Source organism: Felis catus, chromosome D3 (genome assembly GCF_018350175.1).
Source record: "Felis catus isolate Fca126 chromosome D3, F.catus_Fca126_mat1.0, whole genome shotgun sequence".
In the NCBI taxonomy this organism is placed as follows: Eukaryota; Metazoa; Chordata; class Mammalia; order Carnivora; family Felidae; genus Felis; species Felis catus.
This window is the reverse complement of record NC_058379.1, coordinates 76,218,489-76,242,772: the sequence shown is the minus strand read 5'-3', so window position 1 is coordinate 76,242,772 and position 24,284 is coordinate 76,218,489. Positions and strand designations below refer to the sequence as shown.

General features: G+C 43.0%; 1 protein-coding gene across 1 annotated transcript; it reads left to right on the top strand.

Annotated features, from left to right (window-relative positions):
- The first annotated feature begins 300 nt into the window (after positions 1–300).
- Positions 301–18,629, top strand: NARS1 (asparaginyl-tRNA synthetase 1). Its single transcript, XM_003995225.6, has 15 exons — positions 301–506; positions 1,595–1,674; positions 4,624–4,689; positions 4,783–4,875; positions 4,962–5,051; positions 6,184–6,262; positions 7,536–7,606; positions 9,962–10,048; positions 11,257–11,478; positions 11,584–11,783; positions 12,199–12,334; positions 12,961–13,074; positions 16,228–16,359; positions 16,654–16,785; positions 17,515–18,629. The coding sequence occupies exons 1-15, from the start codon at positions 380–382 to the stop codon at positions 17,644–17,646; spliced, it is 1,761 nt and encodes a 586-aa protein (XP_003995274.3). The 5' UTR covers positions 301–379; the 3' UTR covers positions 17,647–18,629.
- The last annotated feature ends 5,655 nt before the right edge of the window (positions 18,630–24,284 follow it).

Here is a 24,284-nt window from a genome sequence, read left to right as displayed (position 1 = left end):
GGCTAGCTCTCAATATATTTGATGACATTAATTCCACAAGCATTCCACCATTTGGGGATACAGAGCGAAACTTCTGGTCTGATTTCCAAAAGGGCCCCAGCGCACCTACAGCTGGGGGCAGAATTCAGCAGGGAAAACAGGCAGGTGGAGACGATAGGGAAAGGATTGTAGCCCCTCCCCCGGCTCCCGGGTCTAAGCCTCCTGGGAGTTCCCAAGGGAACAGTGCCGGAGAGCCCCTCAGCGCGCGGGGGCGGGGCGTCGGACCCGGAAGTTGTCTCTGCCCGACTCAAAGATGGCGGCTGCAGTGACGCCCGCCCTCATGTCGTGTCTACCTGTAACCAATGCGCCCTGACGCTCGGGTGATTCGCCGGGGCGGCCTATGTGCGTCGTTCTGATGCAACGTCCGAGTCGAGGAATCCTCCGGTGCACGTTGGGGTCACAAGGCGGCAGTGCGTTGCAGGCGATGTCCTTGGAGGTGACCGGGCCGACTGCAGGGATGGTACTAGGTGAGTGGGGATCGGGGACCCCGGAGTGTGTAAGTGGAGCGATGCCCCTGCGTGGGGCAGGAAGCTAGTTGCAGTGGATTGCCTGGTCCGGAGTGGGCGGTCCACCGCTATTTATTCGTGAAAGATGGGAGCAAGGGAGGGGCCTGGACCCCCGCTGGGTCCCAACTCGCGGAGCGGGGCCCGGCTCTCCGGGAACCCCCAACGTCCGGGGACTGCGATGGCGGCAGCCTCGGACCCTGCCCCACGGCGAACCATCTCGTGATTCAGCTGAGACTTGGGCACTGCGAGGCACTGTGAGACATCAGAGTAATCCCCAAATATGTAAGCTCTTCCAAGAGATCATCCCGAAAGGACTTGTGAATGCTAATTCGCTTTCATACATCCTCATTTATATTGAGATTTCCGGGGGACCATATGGTGCAGTAGAAAAAGGAAAACAGAGACCTAGATTGATGTCATTGTTCACACTCAACTAGTTATAAGGCCTTCTGCAGTTCGTTTAAGCTCAGAGCTTCGGTATCCTTTAAAGATCAGATGGAGCTGGTATTTATTTGACATCTGTGCACTGTCACTGGGATATCTGTTTTGCTGTGTTATTTCGTCCTCCGTGCAGCCGATCAAGATGGGTATCATGTTTTCCCTCATTTCATAGACAAATAAGCTCAGAAAGGTTAAGTGAATTCCCGAGGATCACCTGGCTTTTAAAGCACAACATCCAAAAAAATAAAAAATAAAAAAAAATAAAGCACAACATCCAAGATTCCAGTCTGGTCTGGCCAACTCCAAAGCCTTTTTTTGTTGTTGTTTTAATTGTTTCGGACTCCAATAGATACAGAAGCAGTCTCACAAATTAGAATCATCAAAGTTCATTTTGAAAAGCCAAATTTGTAACTAGTGTGTTTTTATGTGATGTCACTGAAATAAGGGAGTGGGAAAGTAATTATGATACTTCTTTTGGACTGTGGTAATGTTTGCTTATCAGTTGCTTGTTCTGTTCACAAAGGTAAAGAATGGATGAAGTAGTTACAGTATGAGGTGACTAATAATTATTGGCCAAGTGAGTAACTTACTCTCCTTTTGTAAAACAGAGCTCTATGTCTCGGATCGAGAGGGAAATGATGCTACAGGTGATGGAACCAAGGAGAAACCTTTTAAAACAGGTCTAAAGGTAGCGTCTCATTAGGAAAATGGCTTTGTGTTTATTAATGACTTATGTCTATTGCTCTGTGAGTTGTCAATGATTTTATTTCAGGAAGTAGATTGTTTTTTAATTTTTTTTATGTTTATTCATTTTTGAAAGACAGAGAGCACAAGCAGGGGTGGGGCGGGAGAGAGAGGAGGACACAGAATCCAAAGCAGGCTCCAGGCTCTGAGCTGTCAGCACAGAGCCCGACGCGCGGCTCGAACTCACTAACCTCGAGATGGTGACCTGAGCCGAAGTCGGATGCTCAACCGACTGAGCCACCCAGGCACCCCAAGAAGTAGATTTGAAGAGAATTTTCAGGAAAGAGAAAATGAGGAATGTATACAGCTGTGTAGCTTTAAGAGTATTGGATGAAGAAGGTTTTAAACTTAATTTGAACATTTTGAAGAGGTGTCTTCTTTTTCTTTCTTATCACCCTGAGAGAGAACATGCGAAACTCACTAGAGGATTTTGATTTTGATTTTTTTATTTTTTTTAATGTTTATTTATTTTTGAGACAGAGAGACACACAGCATGAGCAGGGAAGGGGCAGAGAGAGAGGGAGACACAGAATGTGAAGCAGGCTCCAGGCTCTGAGCTGTCAGCACAGAGCCCGACGCAGGGCTCGAACTCATGAACTGTGAGATCATGACCTGAGCCGAAGTCGGACGCTTAACCGACTGAGCCACCCAGGCGCCCCAAGGATTTTTAGATCATGAGAAATAATAGTACGTTAGTAAATTAGCATTCTGCCTTCACTCTACAGACTCCTGAATCACGGAGTGTCTGTTCTGAGAAACGGGTCCATTCTTAGTGTACTAATATAAATTAGATTCTTTGAGTCTCAAGACTCAGGATCACATCTAGATTCTAGTGGTAAATTCACTAAGAGGCCTCTTGGGAGATTAGAAGAAATCTGGGCATGAATTTCATGTGATGGAGGCTGAGTCATAACTTTTAGAGGGAAATCTTTCATTTCCAGTTGTTTTGGGGTGATTCCTATGGCTCCCGAAAACTGACAACAGTGTTTAGGTGAATGTTTGCAGAATGTCACTATTAGCAAAAGTGTGCCATTCTAATTTGGGGAATTAAAGTTTGGGTCTTTCAATTTCAGTGATAAAAAAAGAGCCATCAGTAGAGAGTGTCAGGTAGCAAATTCCTAATGATTTACAAACATCTCTACAAAGTCTGATTATTAAAAAGAATTCCTCCTCTTGGATGTTTTTAAAAGATCCAGGTTCCCTCCTCTGCGATGATCATTGAGTTGGGGTTAGCGTTAAGACAAGATGAAAATTATTTTCCAGGTTTGGAAACTAGACCTTTAGTTTTTGTAAGCTGTAGATCCTATACCTGGAGAGACTAATTTGTTACATTTCGTGGTTGACTGAATCAAGTAATATAAACTATGAAATCTAAATGACACAGCAACACCTGATATGTCTTCATATTTATGAAAAGAGGTGTTCTACATGGAGGAATTTTTCAAATTAAATGAGGCTTATTTAACCTTAAGGTTCTCAACCATTGTTTTTGTTTCTGAAAGAGTTTCAGAAACAACTTCCCTGATTTCTTAATGAAGATTAACCATTTAGGTGTAATCTGTGACTGTATTTTATCGTTAGCTCTTTCTCCTCTGTCGTTCTCAGTATACTTCCTGCTGGTCCCCACAGCCCCTTAAAATCTGTTTCTTCCAGTCTGCTTATACTGGGAAACTGTATACAGTTGATCCTTGAACAATACACCCCCGCAGAGTCAAATCTGTATATAGCTTTTGACTTCCCTAAAACTTAACTACTAATAGCTTCCCGTTAAGCAGAAGTTTTACCAATCACATAAACAGTCAACACATATTTTGAATGGTATATGTATTTTATAGTGTATTTTTTAAAAAAGTAAACTAGAAGAAAGAATATGTTAAAATCATAAGGAAGAGGGGCACCTGGATGGCTCAGTCATTTGAGTGTCCGACTTTGGCTCAGGTCAGGATCTCACAGTTACAAGTTCAAGACCCACATTAGGCTCTCTGCTGTCAGCATGGAGCCCGCTTCAGATCTTCTGTCCCCCTCTCTCTCTCTCTGCCCCTCCATTGCTTGCACTCTTTCTCTCAAAATAAAAATAAACCTTAAAAAAAAATTAAGGAAGAGAAAATGTACTTACAGTACTAGACCGTGTCTGTGGGAAAAAATCTGCATAAGTGGACCCACTCAGTTAAAAAAATTTTTTTTTAATGTTTATTCATTTTTAAAAATTTTTTTTTAACGTTTATTTATTTTTGAGACAGAGCATGAACGGGGGAGGGTCAGAGAGAGGGAGACACAGAATCTGAAGCAGGCTCCAGGCTCCGAGCTGTCAGCACAGAGCCCGACGCGGGGCTCGAACTCACGGACTGCGAGATCATGACCTGAGCTGAAGTCGGTCGCTTAACCAACTGAGCCACCCAGGCGCCCCTGTTTATTCATTTTTGAGAGGCAGACTGTGAGCAGGGGAGGGGCAGAGAGAGAGGAAGACACAGAATCCAAAGCAGGCTCCAGACTCTCAGCTATCAGCACAGAGCCCGACGCAGGGCTTGAACTCACAAACTGTGAGATCATGACCTGAGCCGAAGTCAGACGTTCAACCAGCTGAGACACCCAGGAGCCCCTGGACCCACTCAGTTTAAACCCGTGTTCAGGGGTCAACTGTAATGTGCAACCGAACTTGCTAGAATTTTTGTGAAAGGACCTGAGCACTTCTACTTTAAGCAAAGTGTTTCTAGTACATCTGACCAGTCATTCTATGAACATTGACTTTTGGCTCTTGGGGCCTGTATGCTTTTCTTCCTGGCTCTTGATTATGTTCTAGATAGCTGAAGTTGCCTCATAATTAGGATGTTATTTTGATTTCAAATATTGTACAACGTTAAAGCAATTTTCTTTTTCTCCCTTCCCACCCAAGGCTTTGATGACGGTAGGAAAAGAGCCCTTCCCCACCATTTACATAGACTCACAAAAAGAAAATGAGGTAGGTGAGCTAAAAAACTCAACAGAATTACATTGTATGAATAAATTTGCATCAGAACATGGAGGTCTTGAAAAAATATGTTTTTCTCTCTAGAGGTGGGATGTTATTTCTAAATCACAGATGAAGAACATTAAAAAAATGTGGCATAGGGAACAAATGAAGAGTGAATCCCGGGAAAAGAAAGAGGTGAGTCATGACTTTGCGACTGTGAACGGTTTTGGGGTTAGAATACTAGAAACCGTGTTAACAGATTGCTTTATTGTTAAAATTAGGCAGAAGACAATTTGCGAAGAGAAAAGAACCTGGAAGAAGCAAAGAAAATTACCATCAAAAACGATCCAAGTCTCCCAGAGCCAAAATGTGTGAGTGTGACACGTGTTGTCCCAAGTATCATGGACTTCCCACGCCAGACTGTCAGCTCTGTGTCTGAGGGGCGTGCCCCATGGTCTGTTCCTTTGCACCATTTACCCTTCCTTGCCTTTTAGAAGGCGTAGAGGGAAATTACATTTTCGAGTTATGAGGCTGGTTCTTCTGGGGTTCGTTTTATTATAAAGTTTAGTAATTAGGTGTTGAATGGTTCCTGCCCTGCCTAAAAGCTGCCTAAGTGTCCTCCCTCCCTACCTGTCCATTTCCTCACCATAAAATAAGGGGTCAAAATCCATGATTTTCATTATTACTTTTTTTAATAGTGATGTTTCTTTTTTAATATTTATTTTTGAAGGAGAGAGAGAGACAGAGCATGAGCGGGGGAGGGGCAGAGAGAGAGAGGAAGACACAGAATCCAAAGCAGGCTCCAGGCTCTGAGCTGTCAGCACAGAGCCTGATATGGGGCTCAGACTCACAAGCTGTGAGATCATGACCCGAGTTGAAGTTGGACACTTAACCGACTGAGCCACCCAGGCACCCCTGTGTTCATGACTTTTTTAAACAGATAAAACATTTTGTGATTTTGTGAATTGTATGCCCCTGTATTTTCTCTAGAACAGATGCTGGGCTGTGAGTGGACATACTTAAATGTCAAGCCGTTCTTGCTCCTGATGAATTTTCCTATTTTTCCTGTGTCCTTAACGATGAGCTGTCTTGGCTGCATTCATGCTCCCCTTCCTGTGCTCCTCTCTCCTTACCCCTCCAAAGCAAAAGCTGGCCTTGCTTAGCTTCCACCTTTCGGTGTCAGGAGGGACTGTGAGGGCAGGAGAGGGCTCTGTGTGGACTGGTTGTTGCTATTATGAGTTCATTTCATCATTGCTTATGTATCAGTATCTGAGATTCCCGATGTTTCTCAGGGTCAGTTTTACACTAAGAGAAGACTTGGATTTTTTTTAACCACTCCAATATGGTGAAACTTGTTGGTTCTGACCTGCTGTAGAATGACTGTAGTTTTGTACCATTTGTGAATCTTTAACACTTTTACTGTCATCCGTCTAATAGTAGTGGAGAAGTTGATATGTGGTAAATTACACAGTTGGTCAAATGTTATTGATTTCAATTTGACAGGTGAAGATTCATGCACTGGAAGGATACAGAGGCCAAAGAGTAAAGGTATTTGGCTGGGTCCACAGGCTGCGTAGGCAAGGTAAATGGTATAGCTTTGCTTTTCTCTCTTCAATTTTAAACATCCCTGGTCTTAGGTGAAGGAGAACATTAAAGACCTTTTCTTGGGGAGAGGGGTGAAATTTTTGGTATTGGAAGCTAGGTTTTAAAAGATGTGAACCATGGCCTTACTTTGTTCTTCTGTAATATGACTATTACAGGTTTAAAAATTACTTAAATGCTGGGGCACCTGGGTGGCTCAGCCGGTTAAGCGTCTGACTCTTGATTTCGGCTCAGGTCATGATCTCATGGTTTGTGACTTCGAGCCCCTCATCAGACTCTGCGCTGACAGTGCAGAGTCTGCTTGAGATCCTCTCTCTCTTTCTCTCTCTGCTCCCTGCCCCTCAAAAATAAATAAATAAATAAGCATTTAAGATACAAGTTATTTAAAGATTATTTAAATGCTATTTCATGGTAAGCAACCACAAAGATCAGAAGTATCCAGTAAATATTTGTCTACTTGAATTTAATTATTTAATGAAAAGCAGGGGATGTATTACAGGAAGTACAAAGCCAGATCTGAAATTTATTTATGGCAGTAGTGTTGACTCTTATAATTAGTGTATCTGCATTCTACTTCTCCCTTGGCTCTGACTTTCTGCTTTCTCTTATTTTTATTTTTTTTTAATGTTTGTTTATTTTAAGAGAAAGTCGGGCACAAGTGGGGGAGTGGCAGAGAGAATCCTAAGCAGGCTCCTCACCATCAGTGCAGAGCCCAGCATGGGGCTCAATCCCACGGAACCGCGAGATCATGTCTGAGCTGAAATCGGGAGTCAGACACTTAACCGACTGAGCCACCCAGGCGCCCCTCGTATCATAATTTTTATTACATGTATTTTATTGTAAGGAGTTATCACATCCTTTGGAAATAAGATGGGGCATAAATAAAATGAGTGATTCTGTGCAGCAATGTTTATGCCCCTCCCACTGAGCACACAGCACCAGGTTATTACAGGGGATGCAGGGGTGAATAAGACCTAATCCCTCGTCTCACGTGGCTTACTGTCTTGCCTTCCCATGGTCACGTGGATCGTGAGGCTCACATAGGCTTTGGGAGCAGAGTGCAGAAAGTAAAGAACTTTACAAATACTGAGTAGTGATATTACCAGTGGCCGCTTGGGAGGAAGGGGGCCACAAGGGAGGTTTGACCTTTTAACACTTAACCATGGAGTTTCCTTTTTTAATATCAAATTATGAGAAAGTACTTTTACTTGCCTTGAGAACATTTTGGCTAAATTTTTCTTTCTCACATTTAGGAAAGAATTTAATGTTCCTAGTGTTGCGGGATGGTACGGGTTATCTTCAATGTGTCTTGTCGGATGACTTGGTAAGTGTTTTTTCTTCCTTATAGCTGAAAATCTGATTATTTTCAGTAAGTTCCTTTACTGTTAGTTTTGGGAATTTTAGGAGCGGTTTATGTATTTTAAACTGTTATTATGGAAAATTTCTAACACATAAAAATAGGAAACAGTACGGTTGACCCTCGAGCAACATGGGTTTGAACTGCACAAGTCCACTTTGCACATGGGTTTTTTTACAGTATCGTAAGTGTATTTTCTCCTTTATGACCTTGTTCACGACGTCTCCCTTTCTCTAGTTTCCTTTAAGAATACAGTATATAATGCGCATAACATGTAAAATATGTTAATTGATTTTATGTTATTGGTAAGGCTTCTGGTCAACCTTAGGCTGTTAGTTAAGTTTTGGGGGAATCAAGTGATAAGTGTATTTTTGACGGTGCAGGGGGTCAGCACCCCTAACTCCCAAATTGTTCCAGGTCAGCTGTATGAGGAAACCTCAGGGGTTCATCACCTAGCTTCGTTAACATCTTCGTCAGTTTCAGCTGCTGTAATAAAGTACCATAGATTGGTTGGCTTACAAATAGAAACTTATTTCTCACAGTTCTAGAGGCCGATTGTGTTCTGGTGAGGGCCCTCTTCCTGGTTGCAGACTGCCAACTTCCTGTTGCATTTTCACATGGCAGAGAGCAGAGGAGGGGGGCAAACCCTGGTAACTCTTAAAAGGGCGCTAACCCCGTGACCCACCCTCATGACCTCATCTCATCCTCATCACCTCTGCGGGGCCTCACTTCCTCACCCCGTGCATTGGGGTGCAGGATTTCAACATACGAATTTTAGGGGGACAAAAACATTAAGTCATTAAGTAATGACTAATGTGTGGCCAGTTCTGGTTTTCTACACCCCCCCCCCACTTTTACTCCCCAGACGTTGTACCATTTCATATAAATATACCTGAATTTGCATCTCCAAGAAAAAAAAATTTTTTTAAGTGTATTTATTTTTGAGAGATAGAGACAGAGCATGAGCAGGGAGGGACAGAGAGAGAAGGAGACACAGAATCCGAAGCAGGATCCAGGCTCCACACTGTCAGCACAGAGCCTGACACAGGGCTCGAACTCACGAACTGTGAGATTGTGACCTGAGCCGAAGTCCGAGGCTTAACCAACTGAGCCACTCAGGTGCCCCCCCACCCCCCGCCAAAATATTTCTAAGATAACCATGCTAATGTTATCACAACTTCCTAAAATGAAGACCACTCTTAATTGGCTAGTTTGAATGAGAACCCAAACCAGATCTATGTATTCCTTTGAGTTGATGTGGGTCTGAAATCTCAGTCTGTAACCGTTCTTTTTCTTTTCTTCCTCCATCCTCACTCCCTCCACCCGCCCCCCCACAACCAGCCCTTGCTGTTTATTTGTCTGAAAAAACCTAGTTGGTTGTCTTGTGGAACTTGTCCATTCTAGATTTGGTTGGTTGCATCCTGAGATGTCATTTAACATGTTCCTCTATCCTCTGTATTTCTTTTTTTCAATTTTTTTTTTTTAACGTTTATTTATTTTTGAGACAGAGAGAGACAGAGCATGAACAGGGGAGGGGCAGAGAGAGAGGGAGACACAGAATCCGAAACAGGCTCCAGGCTCTGAGCTGTCAGCACAGAGCCCGACACGGGGCTCGAACCCACGGACCATGAGATCATGACCTGAGCTGAAGTCGGACGCTTAACCGACCAAGCCACCCAGGCGCCCCTATCCTCTGTATTTCTTATAAGCTTACCAGATTCAGGTTTTTGGGTTTTTTTGTTTGGTTTGGTTTAGTTTGGTTTTGTTTTGTTTGTTTGTTTGTTTGTTTTTGACACAGCTACTTCCTGGGCGAGGCTCTGCTCTTTCAATCGCATCACATCACAAAACACATAAAGACACATGTTGTCTTTTTTTTTATGATTTGATGATAGTGAGTTGAAGTGTTGATAGTCTGACCCCTCCCTTATAAAGGTACTTGTCACTTTTGTCCTAATGATTTTAGTAGTATCGACGATCATAGTCTAGGTGGACTGTTTATTATTTCAACAGTCTGAATTTTAAAGAAAAAAAATGGACTGTTCAGATATTTTTAAGAGATGTGGGCTACTGTCATTTCTGCATATATATGTGTATAAAGTGTCTATTTACTTCTGTATGTTTATCTGTAAATAGATGGATCCTTCCCCCACAAAAATAGCTATTAATAGTAGATATTAGTACTAAATACTAATGGCCGTATTATTTTACCGGTTTTAGACCAGGTAACGTCTATGTCAGTAATCCCCTTAGCTTTCTGTGCATTGGAACATATATTTTGATGTAAATATGAGTCAGTAAATTTGAGCTTTAATCTTTTTACAGTGTCAGTGTTACAATGGAGTAGTCTTGGCCACCGAGAGTAGCGTTGCAGTCTATGGGATGCTAAATCTGACCCCAAAGGGCAAGCAGGTGAGTAGATTGAATTCCTCAATGGATGAATAGGTGGTTGTTTGTTCTCCAGTGCTTTTCTATTTGTACTTTCTGTATTTGGGAAATAAACCCGCTACCGTGATGTCCTTGCTAAATTTAACATCCCTTTACCTTTTCCAGCGAGATATGTACACTGTACATCTCACATGATACAACAAACTCAGGGATTTCCAGTTTTACAGATTTCTTAAATAACCCTCAGGGGCCATAGTAAAGCCACTTTGCTACGGATGTGTGAATTATTTTTCAGCAAGGTGGAAGTAAGAGCCATCTCCCCAAAAAATTTTATGAGAGGACAGTAACCTGAATCTGAAATTTTATGAACAGAATTTGAAAGTCTCTTTTAGAAAAAGTGAACTGTAATTCTGATAGAGAGTTGTTTGTTCTCCAGCCAACAAGCCCATAACCAACACCAATTACAGCTACTTGTTGGTAATTATTGTTCAGGTAATTGCTGTGGTTCTGCTTGTTGGCTGGGAAGGAAAACAAACGAATGTGGCATATAAACCACCAGAGGGAGCCCCTAGAGTCTTCCTGATAGACTAGAAATACCGATAAAAGAGGGTCTCCCGGACTTCATGTAAAAGAACCTACATTAAGAATAAATATCTGATTCAAGTTCACTGACGTAATGTCATTTGCAAAACGGAGTAGTCGTTATGATGTGTTACTTGCTCTCCAGGGTTTGGCACCAAGATAATTACATATATTCCATGATGCCTGGCTTCTAAAATGAATTGCTATTAATGGAATTATTAGGGAGAATTTGAATTTCTGTCATATATCTGTTCCAAAGAGAAAGAGCTTTTGGTAAAATCTTTGCATTTAAGGAGTTTTTTAATATAAGTAAAGTGTTATTTTAAATTATCGGGCAAAGGTGAGAAGATACGCTGGCTGGTAATGGTGGTTAGTACTTACTCCAAGTTGCAAGATTATCATTTATTTTCTAGTTAGTGCTTTTCTATTTTGTTTTCAAATTGCATATTTACTCTGAGAGGAATATTAAAAATATCAATGTAAAATTGAATTATTGGGTCTTTGTGATTGGAAAAGTAGGCTAATACTGATGAGGTCTTAGAAATACCAGGTTACCAAAAATTTTGACATAAATTAAAATCCTCAATAATGTTAGTTTTTTTGTCTTCTCCTCTCTCTCCTTTCTCCCCACCCCTCTTTCTAAAATGTAGGCTCCCGGTGGCCATGAGCTGAGCTGTGACTTCTGGGAACTGATCGGGTTGGCCCCTGCCGGAGGAGCTGATAACCTGATCAACGAGGAGTCGGATGTTGATGTCCAGCTCAACAACCGACATATGATGATCCGGGGAGAAAACATGTCCAAGATCCTGAAAGCACGTTCCGTGGTCACTAGGTGCTTTCGAGATCACTTCTTTGATAGGGGATACTATGAAGTAAGTGTGTGTTCATCTTTTGTAAAACAAACGATACCTTCTGCCATTTTTACACTTGAATGGTGGCACTCACTAGCCTTTATTTACGCCTTTCCATTGGAACAGGTTACTCCTCCAACGTTAGTGCAAACACAGGTGGAAGGTGGTGCTACGCTCTTCAAGCTGGACTATTTTGGGGAAGAGGCATTTTTGACTCAGTCCTCTCAGTTGTACCTCGAGACCTGCATTCCGGCTCTGGGAGATGTGTTTTGTATTGCACAGTCATACCGGGCGGAACAGTCCAGAACACGAAGGCACCTGGCTGAGTACAGAATTGTCTTTTTATTGTTATTTAAAAAGAATATTTTTAAGAACGTATGTTTAGAGAAGCAATCTTTATGTAGGAAAATGATGACTATGTAAAAAAAAAAAAATTGACCTATTAAAAGGGTATGTGGAAGGCAGTTCAACAAATTAATGGAAGTCATGTATGGTTTTGCCTCCTAGGCCAGAGCTAGGTTTGGGCTCTTCTTTCACTTGGCCTTGATCCTTTATAAGGGATAAGCAAATCACTATTCACAGAGGAAAGAAAGGGGCCCTAAAACTAAGTTGCTGAGTTGGGAGTTGGCTAGTGGTGCTGGAATTGCACATTTCTGGGCAGTTTTGCAATGTTAATGTCCTTGCTTGAGAGAAACTTGGCAGAAAAGAAGAGCGGCCCCCAGCTAGTGTCTTGTTCTTCAGATACACACACGTGGAAGCAGAGTGCCCTTTCCTGACCTTTGAGGAGCTCCTGAATCGATTGGAGGATTTGGTTTGTGACGTGGTGGACAGAGTCTTGAAATCACCTGCAGCAAGCATAGTGCGCGACCTCAACCCGGTAGGAGTACTGTTTTATGGACATGCAAAATCATAATTTTTTTTGCGGAAAGTATGAAGTCTTCACCATCAGTTTTTCTAGATTTAATGATGTGAGCTCTGAAATAACTCGCTGTTTATGTGTATACACACACACATATATACATATATATACATGTATATGTATGTACACATATACATACATATGTGTGTGTGTATATGTATACATATATATACATATATATTTTTTTAAACATACGATTGGTACATAGCTTTATTATTAGTTTCAGGTGTACAGCATAATGATTTGATATACAATTTGTTCTTACGATGCAACTCTTCTAAGATCTATTCCCTTAGCAACTTTCAAATTTATAAATCGAGTATTGTTAGATACAGTCCCCTTGTTGCACATTATATCCTCAGGACTGACTTATTTTATAACTGGAAGTTTGTACCTTTTGACCACATTCCCGCATTTCTGTACTTATATTTTTAAGAGAAACTTTGATTCCATTTGTAAGAATGTCCTCGTTGTTTGCTAGTCTGAAATAACATTTTGCAATAATGATGAACAGTTTTTCTTAAAATGGAGCTTTTAGTGTTACTGCTTCTTCACATACACTGTATTTTTTCTTTCCGTTATAGAACTTCAAGCCCCCCAAACGGCCTTTTAAGCGAATGAACTATTCAGATGCTATTGTGTGGCTGAAAGAACACGACATAAAGAAAGAAGATGGAACTTTCTATGAATTTGGAGAGGTATGTATTGCTTTCTAATTGTTGTTTCAAAGGTGTCATTGTGAGTAAGTGGATTGCTACTCTGGTTATTTAACCAGTAATGCAGGAGGCATCTGCTTCTGGTCAAATAAATGGTAACAACAGACCCACCTCCTCCCTGGGGTTGTTAGGATTCAGAATCCGCCAAGTGTAGAGTAAGCCTTAGAACGGTACATTTCTGTAGTGTTCAATAAATAGCTGTCACATCTTTTGCCTCTTTCCTCTTCTTCCATGATCAATCCATGGTCTTGATTTACTCTAGTGGTAATTCTCAAGACTAGTGGGAGGCTTCAGAAAGGTCAGAAAGGTGTAAACTTTAAAATTACATGCAGGGGGCGCCTGGGTGGCTCGGTCCTTTAAGTGTCCAACACTTGATTTTGGCTCAGGTCATGATCTCACGGTTCGTGAGTTCGAGCTCCACATTGGGCTCTGCACTGATAGTGTGGAGCCTGCTAGGGATTCTCCCTCCCTCTCCCTCTCTCCCTCTCTCCCTCTCTCCCTCTCTCCCTCTCCCCCTCTCCCCCCCTCTCCATCTCCCTCTCTCCCCCTCTCCCCCTCCCCCTCTCCCCCTCTCCCCCTCTCCCTCCCTCCCTCCCTCCCTCCCTCCCTCCCTCCCTCTCCCCCTCCCTCTCTCCCTCTCTCCCTCTCCCCCTCTCCCCCTCTCCCCCTCTCCCCCTCTCCCCCTCTCCCCCTCTCCATCTCCCTCTCTCCCTCTCTCCCTCTCTCCCTCTCTCCCTCTCTCCCTCTCCCCCTCTCCCCCTCTCCCCCTCTCCCCCTCTCCCCCTCTCCCCCTCTCCCCCTCTCCCTCCCTCTCTCCCTCTCCCTCCCTCTCTATCTGCCCCTCCCTCACTCATGCTCACTCTCCCTCAAAATAAGTTAATTAATTTAAAAAAATAAATGGAATTACATACAAAATATTGGTATGTTTATGTTCGTTTTATTTGTCTGGAGAAAGTAACCTGGCTCTTTCAAAGAGGATTCCTCTCCCAAAAGAGTATATTAAAACTTTTCCAGGTGGAGAAGAGTCAAAGAAAATAGCTGTTGTTTGAAATGCAAACCAAGAGAGCAGGGGAAGGTGGTCTTGATGGGGAAGGTGGTCTAGTGTTTCAGATAAACTGGGAATGTATATTAGAAGTATAGATTGTTAACACTATTAAGCCCTCTTCCCTGTGCATTTAATCATTTCTTACATAGTATTTGCAAATCTGTTTTTATAGATAAAATTTGAGTATTGCTATTTAAAAATATATATTTATGAGTAGCTACTGCTAACTAGAGTTTTGTTTCATTTTTGGAAGGAATTTACAGAGAGGACAAACAGTATATTAGACCTCTATAAATTACTTCTAGTGTTTCAGTTGGTGGTGTATAATAACAAAATTTTGGGGCCGCCTGGGTGGCTCAGTAGGTTAAGCGTCCAACTTTGGCTGAGGTCATGATCTCGTGATCCGTGAGTTTGAACCCCACGTCAGGCTTTGTGCTGACAGCTCGGAGCCTGGAGCCTGCTTTGGATTCTGTGTCTCCCTCTCTCTCTGCACTTCTGCCGCTCATGTTCTGTCTCTCTCTCTCCCTCCCTCCCTCCGTCCCTGTCCCTCAAAAAATAAGGAAACACTTTAAAAACATGTTTGTATTGAAGATTTGAGAATCGTTATTACCTAAAACTTAGCAAAGTAGTGTCACAAAGTTGAGTGGAAAGAGCACAATGTTTGGAGTAAGAAGCCCTCCAGGTGGGCTTAGCTCCCACCTGTGTCCTTACTGCTGAGTAATGGGAGACCAGTGACCCCACCCCCTGGTTCTTTATCTCCACTGTGGAGGTAAGAGCAGCTTTGCCAAGTTGTGAGGACTCCGTGAATTGAATGCTTAGTCAGGTCCGAGGCTCAAAAGGCCCTCGAAGCTTGTCAGCATTTATTGTACGCTGATGCCATCCCGTACACGAGGACACCAGAGTACATACGTGGTCCTCCAACTTTTTGGAATGTGCAGTAAGACCATTTCCTCCTGGGGGCGCCTGGTGGCTCAGTCAGTTAAGCATCCAACTTCGGCTCAGGTCATGATCTCACGGCTCGTGAGTTTGAGCTCTGTGCTGACAGCTCAGATCCTGGAGCCTGCTTGGGATTCTGTGTCTCCCTCTCTCTCTGCCCCTCTCCTGTTCACACTCTGTTTCTCTCTGTCTCTCTCTAACATGAATAAACGTTAAATTTTTTTTTTTTAATACCATTTCCTCCCAGTTAAATCTCACTCTAGTAGGTAAAGCAGACGAAAGCTGAGGGACCAGTATTATCCAACTCATCTCCCATTTCCTCTCTTTACTTTAGAGGGCACAGGCCTCCCGGGACTGGGGCTTGGTGACCCCTGTGCCAGGTGATTGCTAAGCTCCAGTTTGGCTCTTAGGTTAAACATATCAATGAGTCTTGTCCTGTTCTCTCGGTCAGTTTGTGCTGAGACAAGACTTTTCAGGTTTAACTTGAATTTATGTGTGGTTTACCCAGATGATGTTTCGAATGAGAAGCAGATTTAGCCCTGTCCTTCATCATCTAACATTTCTCGGCCAACTATTCTACGTGCGGTTACGCTTAGGAACTTGACACTGGTTATTTGTCTTGTGACTCTTGTCTTCCTACCATTGAAGCCACATAGATTTATTGTAACAGGAAAAGAAGTACAGATGACAGGAGAGTTTAAAGATTAGTGTTATTAATAACACACCGTGCATAGACCAGTGATATTCTGGAGCATTCACTGATGATCTTATGCCATATGGGACTAAGCGGACCATGTTTGCTTCAGAGCTAGACGAAACTGGCCCCTGAGAAAAGAAACTGAACAGTATCTAGTCACAGTGATAACGACTTGAGTGGTTTGGTTTTCGTCTCTCAAGCAGCATGGCTCTTGAGATGTACTGTAGAAGGAAGCGGATCTTTTTGCGGTTGGTCTAATAACTGCGTGTGAGTTTTTAAAATACCTTGATTGTTTTTGAAAGAAACTGTTGCTTCCACCCATTTGTATGGGTTGTGGATGGGTGTGTATTCTCTGCTGTGTTGCATTCATGAGATAAGGGCTGCTTCTGGGTGAGAGCTGCCTCTGTCTTGTTGCCTTTCGAGTAGTAAATGTTAATGAAGCCTTATTTCACCGCAGGATATCCCAGAAGCTCCTGAGAGACTGATGACGGACACCATTAATGAGCCCATCTTGCTATGTCGATTTCCCGTAGAGATCAAGTCCTTCTACATGCAGCGATGTCCTGAGGATTCCCGCCTTACAGAATCTGTCAGTTTGTGATTCAGATCATAATTTTGCTCCTTAAGGGGGTGGGGACTGCCACTGGAATAAGATACAGCTCATGGCAAATGCTGCATTATACATCTAGAATGGCAATATTTAAAGAAGTGGGTTTTGTCTTCTGATTGGGTTTAACATTTCTTGTTAAATTACAGGATTTGAATATTACATCCGTAGTGCTCTGTTAGCTGTAAGAGCTTCATTGTGGTTTTCCTTGAAACTAGAGCCGTGTCATGACTGACAGCTTGGTAGTAACTGCATTTTATTTACTTGTTTTTAAAGGTGGATGTGTTGATGCCAAATGTTGGTGAGATTGTGGGAGGCTCAATGCGTATCTGGGATAGTGAAGAAATGCTGGCGGGTTATAAAAGGGAAGGGATTGACCCCACTCCCTACTACTGGTACACAGATCAGGTAAGAACAGTTTTGTTTTGGTTTTTACACTCTTAAATGTTTTCATTATAATAGTTCTGTATAAATTGAAACCTAAAAGGCGAGAAGTCAGTGTGGTACTTTGGTGTTTGAACGAGCTATATTCAGCTTGATGTTCTAATAGTGTGGCATGGGATTATTACTAGTTTTACCTTTGTCCAATAATATGTGCACTTCATTTGAAAAGCTCCTAGCTGCTGGTCTTGTCACTGCTACTAAAATTTTAAAAAATTGTTGTTAGATTCTACCAGCGTCTAGGCTAGCTTGCATTTCCCTCTGATAAACAGACGTTGACTTAGTTTAAAAGTTTGAAATCTCTTCTTTTCAGGGTGACACTTAACCCCTGGTTTATTTTTCATACCAAATCATTTCTACACACGTGGCCTATGAAAGCAAATAGAATAAGAGTTCAATTCTTGGGGCGCTTGGGTGGCTCAGTTGGTTGAGCGTCTGACTTCGGCTCAGGTCATGATCTCACCGTTTGTGAGTTCGAGCCCTGCATTGGGCTGTGTGCTGACAGTGCGGAGCCTGCTTCGGATCCCTCGCCCCTCTCTCTGCCTCTCTCTCTCTCTGTCTCTCTCTCTCTCACAAATAACATTTAAAAAAATTAAAAATAGAGTTGAATTCTTAACCACGATAAGTGAACTCATTTCACAGAAAAATTTTAATGTTAGACAAAATTTTAAACATCTCTTCTTTTTTTTTAAACAGAGAAAATATGGCACATGTCCTCATGGCGGATATGGCTTGGGCTTGGAACGATTCTTGACCTGGATTCTGAATAGGTATCACATCCGAGACGTATGCTTATACCCACGATTTGTCCAGCGTTGCAAACCATAACTGATTCCTCCAGAAACATTAAGCAAAGAATACAGTTTATGAAAGGAACAGACTGCCTCTTTCAAAAAAAGCCAAAATCTTCCCTTTTTTATTCCATTCATGTTTATCTATTTCTTTTTTCTCTACCACCAAAAGCAATCCAAATCATTTGAATATCAAGTAACATCCATATTGTCTTTGGTTTTTTTGGTATTGTCATTTAAAAAAACAATATCCAGCAGAAAGTTTGGGGGAAACATGTGGCATGTAACACTACAGTTATAAATCCATTTCAGCATTTTTATCTAATTATAGGTTATAATTTTTGCATCATATATGCCGCATATATACTTAAACAGGTTTTAATTATGGACTAAGACATTCCAGTAACTTAATCGTTTCGTCCTGTTAAGTGTAACTGGAATTCTTTAATTTATGTCATTTTATTGTATCCGTGAGTTAGAACATCTTGGGGGAAAATTAACAGTGTGGTGTAAAAATCTGCTAGTATTAGAACAATGTGATTCAATAATAGATACTGGAATCAAACAAACACACTTTTGCATTGGTTATTAATCTTTTCTAATTGTGTAGAGCTGCTTATAATTCTGAAGCATATGAATTGGTGTGGAAGAATTTGTAAAAATGGAATTGCCCTAAACAATTCGAAGTTACGGCAAAAAAAAATTTTTTTTTTGCTTCCTAGCGTTAGGTTAAGCTAAAGAGGCAGTGAGCTTCCCTCTTTCCTGGTAATTTCTAAGTAATTAAGAATAAATAAATTCCAAAAGAATTTGCAGCTGGAATCTTAATGACAATTGTACGTGGCTGTCTGAGTCTTCCCACACCGTGTCTTTAGATCAAATCTGTGTTACCTTATTAACTCCTAGCAGGCTTATTGAATGCCTTCATTTCAGATTTGGTTAATTTCTCTCCCAAAATGCATGTCATGTATTCTCAATAGGCTGTATTCCCAGCAATCAATAAATGGACACACATAAAAACTATTTGCTGGCTTAATTTTTCTAAAGCTGAACATCTCAGTCTTAACATTAGTTCATGCCTTTTTCATTTGTCAATCTTTTTATTTTTCATAATGTGTATATGGGAAGTTAGATATTACCAAATTTAGTAGGTATTATTAAAATTACATAATAGTGGGGCGCCTGGGTGGCACAGTCGGTTAAGCGTCCGACTTCAGCCAGGTCACGATCTCGCGGTCCGTGAGTTCGAGCCCCACATCAGGCTCTGGGCTGATGGCTCAGAGCCTGGAGCCTGTTTCCGATTCTGTGTCTCCCTCTCTCTCTGCCCCTCTCCCGTTCATGCTCTGTCTCTCTCTGTCCCAAAAATAAATGTTGAAAAAAAAAATTTTTAAAAAAAATTACATAATAGTGAAGAGGAAGAAGTTTTAAAAATTAGATGTGGGTTCTAGTTAAGTTTTGTAATCTTTGTTATTTTTGGACACATTAGATTATATCCTATTTTGCAATTAAGTGAAATGACAGATGGAAACGGGGCATTTATAGTATATTTGGCCTGTGGGGCGCCTGGCCTGCTCAGTCGGTTGTGTCTGACTCTTGATTTGGGCTCAGCTCATGATCTCACGGTTCGTGAGTTTGAGCCCCACATTGGGCCCTGCACTGACAGTGTGGAGCCTGCTTGGGATTTTCTCTCTCTCTCTGTCTACGCCTTCCCCACTCATACACATGCATTCTCTCTCTCTCTCTCTCTCTCTCTCTCTCTCTCTCTCTCTCCCTCCCTCCCTCCCTCCCTCCCTCCCTCTCCCTCCCTCTCCCCCCCTCCTCCCCCCTGCCTGCCACCCCCTCCAAAATAAATGAATAAACTTAAAAAGATATATCGTATATTTGGCCTGTATCTTTAAGTAAAAAGTACTTGGAAGAAAGTGAATGAGCTCTGACTGGATTCAACTAGGCAGTTCATTTGATCAGAATTTGAGGAAGAGGTTGGACCCAGTTAGTCTAAATTTTAATTGTGTAAATGAATGGAGAATTTTGAATACTGAGAGAGAGCTGTGGGATTAGGTGGGGATAAATGCGTCAAGGTCATGGTGACATCGGGCCAAGAATCTGAGCGTGGCGAGCAGCAAACCTCATGCACGTGGACGTTCTTCCCTTGACCGTGTAGTTGTTACTGCCACCTGGTGTCACAGCCCCATCCTGAGGCCCCACCGTGTGTCCAGCCACAGACACCCAGTTCCGAGTTCCTGTTCCTGCGGGACTGTCCTCTCACGGCTCTTTCCTGACGTGGCTCTAAGTTGATTCTTCCCCCTCAACCCCCTTTACCTTTGCTACTTGTGCAACAGGCCCGCTTGAGGTTTTGGAGACGGACGGGAGGCTACTCGGCAATTCAAACGACTTTGGTATTAACTCTCCCTGGCAGCCGCTTGCAGCCACCCAGCTTTTACCTTTTTGCTCAGCGTCTCCCTCCCCGCTCCGCACCTGCTTGCCTCTAGCATTTACTAAAACTTTCTTCTTTAGTGTACAGGGCAGTATGACCCTGTCAGAAGCAACCTTCCTTCCCACACACTGGAATCACTCGGGGACCTTAAAAATGCCGATGTCTGGGTCTTATCCCAGACTAATTGAATCCAAAGTTCAGGGATGGGTCCTGGATGTCTTTCAGAAGCTACCCAGGTGGGGCTTTTGGACAGCCAGGTTGACCATCACTGAGTAGCTCCCTGCTACTTTTTTTTTTCTTTTTTTAAGCTTATTTATTTTGAGAGAGAGAGAATCCCAAGCAGGCTCTGCACTGCTAGTGTAGAGCCTGACGCGGGTCGCGAACCCACGAACCATGAGATTGTGACCTGAGCCAAGATTAAGAGTCAGATGCTCAACCAACTGAGCCCCACCCCCACAGGCGCCCCAGCTCCCTACTGCTTCTAAACGCAACCTTAAGCCTCTCTTACTATCACTGTAGGTGATAGTAATTTAATTATTCCTATCATTTAATTATCTCCCATTAGTCACTGTAGTTGAAAGGGGAAAATTTGGGTAAGGCCGAGGCTGTTCAATACCGGCCAATGGCTACAAAAGCACTACATGTGACTCCATTTAGCGTTCAAGGCATATTGACAAGTTCTCGAAGTTAGGACAGCTGCCACCGGTGCTGCAAGTAGGGCTTTGTGTCAGGCCACGCACTGTCCTGTGCTTCTGTCCTCACGGTAACCTTCGGGTAATTTGTATTAACCCTAAGACAATGGCTGAGAAAGGTTAAGGCACGTGCCCAAAGCTGCATGGTTAGTAAGTGGCAGAATAAAGTTTTAAACTCCCAAATTTGAAGTGTTTTAAAACTTAGAATCAGCACATTTCATTCAACCCTTCTAGAAAAAACAAAAGGTATGTACATCATGATGTCCAAATACTATAGTCGTATTGGTAATCACTGGTCAATTAAATGGTTTGGTTTCTTATTCTGGAAAGTTTCTTTCTACCTCATGAGACGTTACTAATGTGATTAGTGAAGAACATCAGGTAGTCATAGTTCCATCTTCCCACAGAAGCTTCTGGAGCCTCTGTCTGCTTTAGTCTCAATTGTCCACCCTCTGTTCACGGAACACAGTTATCCAGAGTTGTCTTTCACAGTTCCCTTTGCCTTTCCGTGTCGGACATCCTATTTCGGTATCGGACATCTTATTTCCAGTATTTTATGTTTCCCTCCTGGGTTACTTCCTCATTTTGGTGGCACACATTCTCCAGTAGTTTATTGAGGAAGGGTGTGGGGAGAGTAAATTCGTTGAGACCTTGCATATCTGGACACGCTCTTGACCCATCTTTGCACTTGAACCATAGTCTCCATATTAAAATGTGGGCCAACAAGCACGTTTCCTTCAGAATTTTGAAGTCCTGACTTCCCGTGTTGCTACTGAGAATTCCCAAGCATTCTCACACCTGGTCCTTTCCATATGACCTGTCTTTTCTGGAAAACTTGCCCCAGTGTTCCAAAATTTCATATTTCTTGGGACTTTGCATTCATTCCCACTGGATGGTTGACCAGCCCCTTTTACATCCAGAAAATCGTGCCCTGGAGCTGTGAAGAAGTTTCTTAAGTTGCTTCATTGAAAGTCTCCCTTCTGTTTTGTTTTTGTTTTGCTTTCTTTCTAAAACTATTATTCAGATATAAGGCTTTTTAAATGTTCTTTTTTTTTTAAGTTTTTATTTTGAGAGAGAGAGCAAGTGAGCAAACGTGTGTGAGCAGGAGAGGGGCAGAGAGTAAGAAAGAGCGAGATGGGGCACCTGGGTGGCTCAGTCAGTTAAGTGTTTGACTTCGGCTCAGGTCATGATCTCATGGTTTGTGGGTTCGAGCCCCGTGTCAGGCTCTATGCTGACAGCTCAGAGCCTGGAGCCTGCTTCCGATTCTGTGTCTCCCTCTCTCTCTGCCCCTCCCCCGCTCACGCTCTGCCTCTCTCACTCTCAAAAATGAATAAATGTTGAAAAGAAAAGAAAAGAAAGAGTGAGAATCCCAAGTAGGCTCCAAGCTGTCAACGTGGAGCCTGATGTGGGGCTCAAACCCATGCACTGCAAGATCATGACGTGAGCTGAATTCGAGAGTTCGACACTCAACCCACTGTGCCACCCAGGCGCCCCTAAATGTTCTTTTATCTTTTTTTGGTGGGGGAGGGGGTTTGGTATTTTCTGGAATTTCCTCAACTTTTTCCCAGTCCTTCTATTGAGTTTTTCATCTCTTAGCAGAGTAAAGGATAAAAAAATTTTTTTAAATCTTATTCTGACCTCAGAAAGTTCCGTCTCTAAGGTCTCTATTCCACATTTTCTAACTGCATCTTCCCTGTTTCCTCCATATTGTTTTCTTCTACTTGGCTGGGTGTCTTTTTCCAGTTAGAGGCTCTCCTCAGTTGTCGGGCAGTGCTTCGTGGTTACCTGCCGAGAATTCCAAACAGGACTGGAAAGGCTTCCAGCGTGTGGGTAGATGTGCACCTGCTCTGCAGTGCACCTGCTGTCTTCAGCCCAGAGCCCTGGGCGGCCTCCCGGCAACCTCACCTCCAGCCGGCTGCTGCAGTTGGGGGGATCTGGGAAGTCTGACTTCTTTATCCAACTTTCAATCCGTCTCCTAGCATCCCTCTCTCCACCCCCACCCCCAGAGCCACCTGGTAGCGCCAATCCTGAGCCGCCTAGGGCTTCTGTCGTGTGACTCTCGATGGTTCTTAGGATGGCCAGCTTAGGGTTCTTGGGTTGCTAAGTCATTAGCCATTTATCCATCTGCCTTCCGGGTCCCAAAATTCTGTTGCAGTGGTTCCCTTTTCTCCCCACTCCTTCTAGGTTTGTGCTTGAAACCACCAGCACTGTCTCCTGTCTCCTACCTGTTCTCCCCACCCCACGTGTCTCGCGCTCTGTAGCCTGCACACCACTCGCTCAACTGTTTTCCTCAGAGCACAGCCCCCAGCAGGCTCCGCTTCTCAGGGACCGTCACGGCTATCCCCAGTCCGTGAGCCCCTCAGCTTTTAACTCTTAGTCCTTCCCCCACCCTGTGCAGTGATGACGTGAATGCTTTGCTCTTGGGTACTGTGTGCTTTTCTGCCTCCGTGGCGTCCCCTCACGTTGAAGACATTCCAGTTCCTCTCTTCTTGTAAGTTCTGAGACCACTTGGATGAAAAAGCATTCCTTCCTCCTCTCAGCCTGAAGTCATCACTGACTTTTATCCGGGAAACCTCTGGTCACCTCTAGCTCCCCCGCGGTAAACAGATCGATTTACTAAATAAACATAATAATTCCCTCCACCCCCCAAATCTCGGCTGAGTGTGAAAGGCATATCTCTAGGCATTAGAAGCAGAGGGCAGGGAGGTCTGAGGGTCTCAAAGCCAGGGCTTTCAGGTTCGGGTTGAGGGTTAGGGGGAGAACTGAGCCCAGATAAAGACACAGGGAAGGTGCTTTTTAAATATATTTTTATTAAATATATTTTATTAAATATATATTAATATATTATTATATATTGTATATTAATATTTACTGTTTTATTGAATATATATTATTAATATATTTTTATTAAAATATAACTTACAGAAAAGGTCACATATCATAAATGTGCAACTCCATGAGTTTCCACAAAGTGAATGCATTGTGTACCCAGCTCCAAGAATGCCCAGACAGAAAGGTGGAAAAAGGGCAGGATCCCTTCTTGCATGAAGCAGGGCCTCGGGGCTGGTTCTTCCGTGAGAAGTGATCCAGAAAATTGGCCTTGGGACCCAGAGAAGGACAAGGAAGGCTGCCATCTGCTCAGGGCTCTGCATAGGGAATGACAGCTTCCTGGAAAGAGTCAACGCCCCTGGTTTTTACACAACTGCCAGGAGCAGGAAAACCGAGCTGAGAAATGAACACCCACCCTGTCTAAGACTGGCGGGATCGAGTCAAACCAGAAAGTCTTTTAGGGATCCTTCCACCAGCCAGGGAGCAGAGAACTCTCTGGGAAAAAGCACTCTGACCCATATGAACTTAAAAAACCCCACAACCCAGAGAAGAAAATGAACGAATTTGGTCACACAGCAAGTGTCTTAATACTGGCTAAGGAGCTCCCATCGATTTCCCACACTGCAAAGTGAACCTTCTGAAACACTGTGGATCACTGCTAGAGGGAGATGGCTGGGGGGGACCACAGTGTTTCGTCACCTACAAAGTCTTGCATCAATAGGC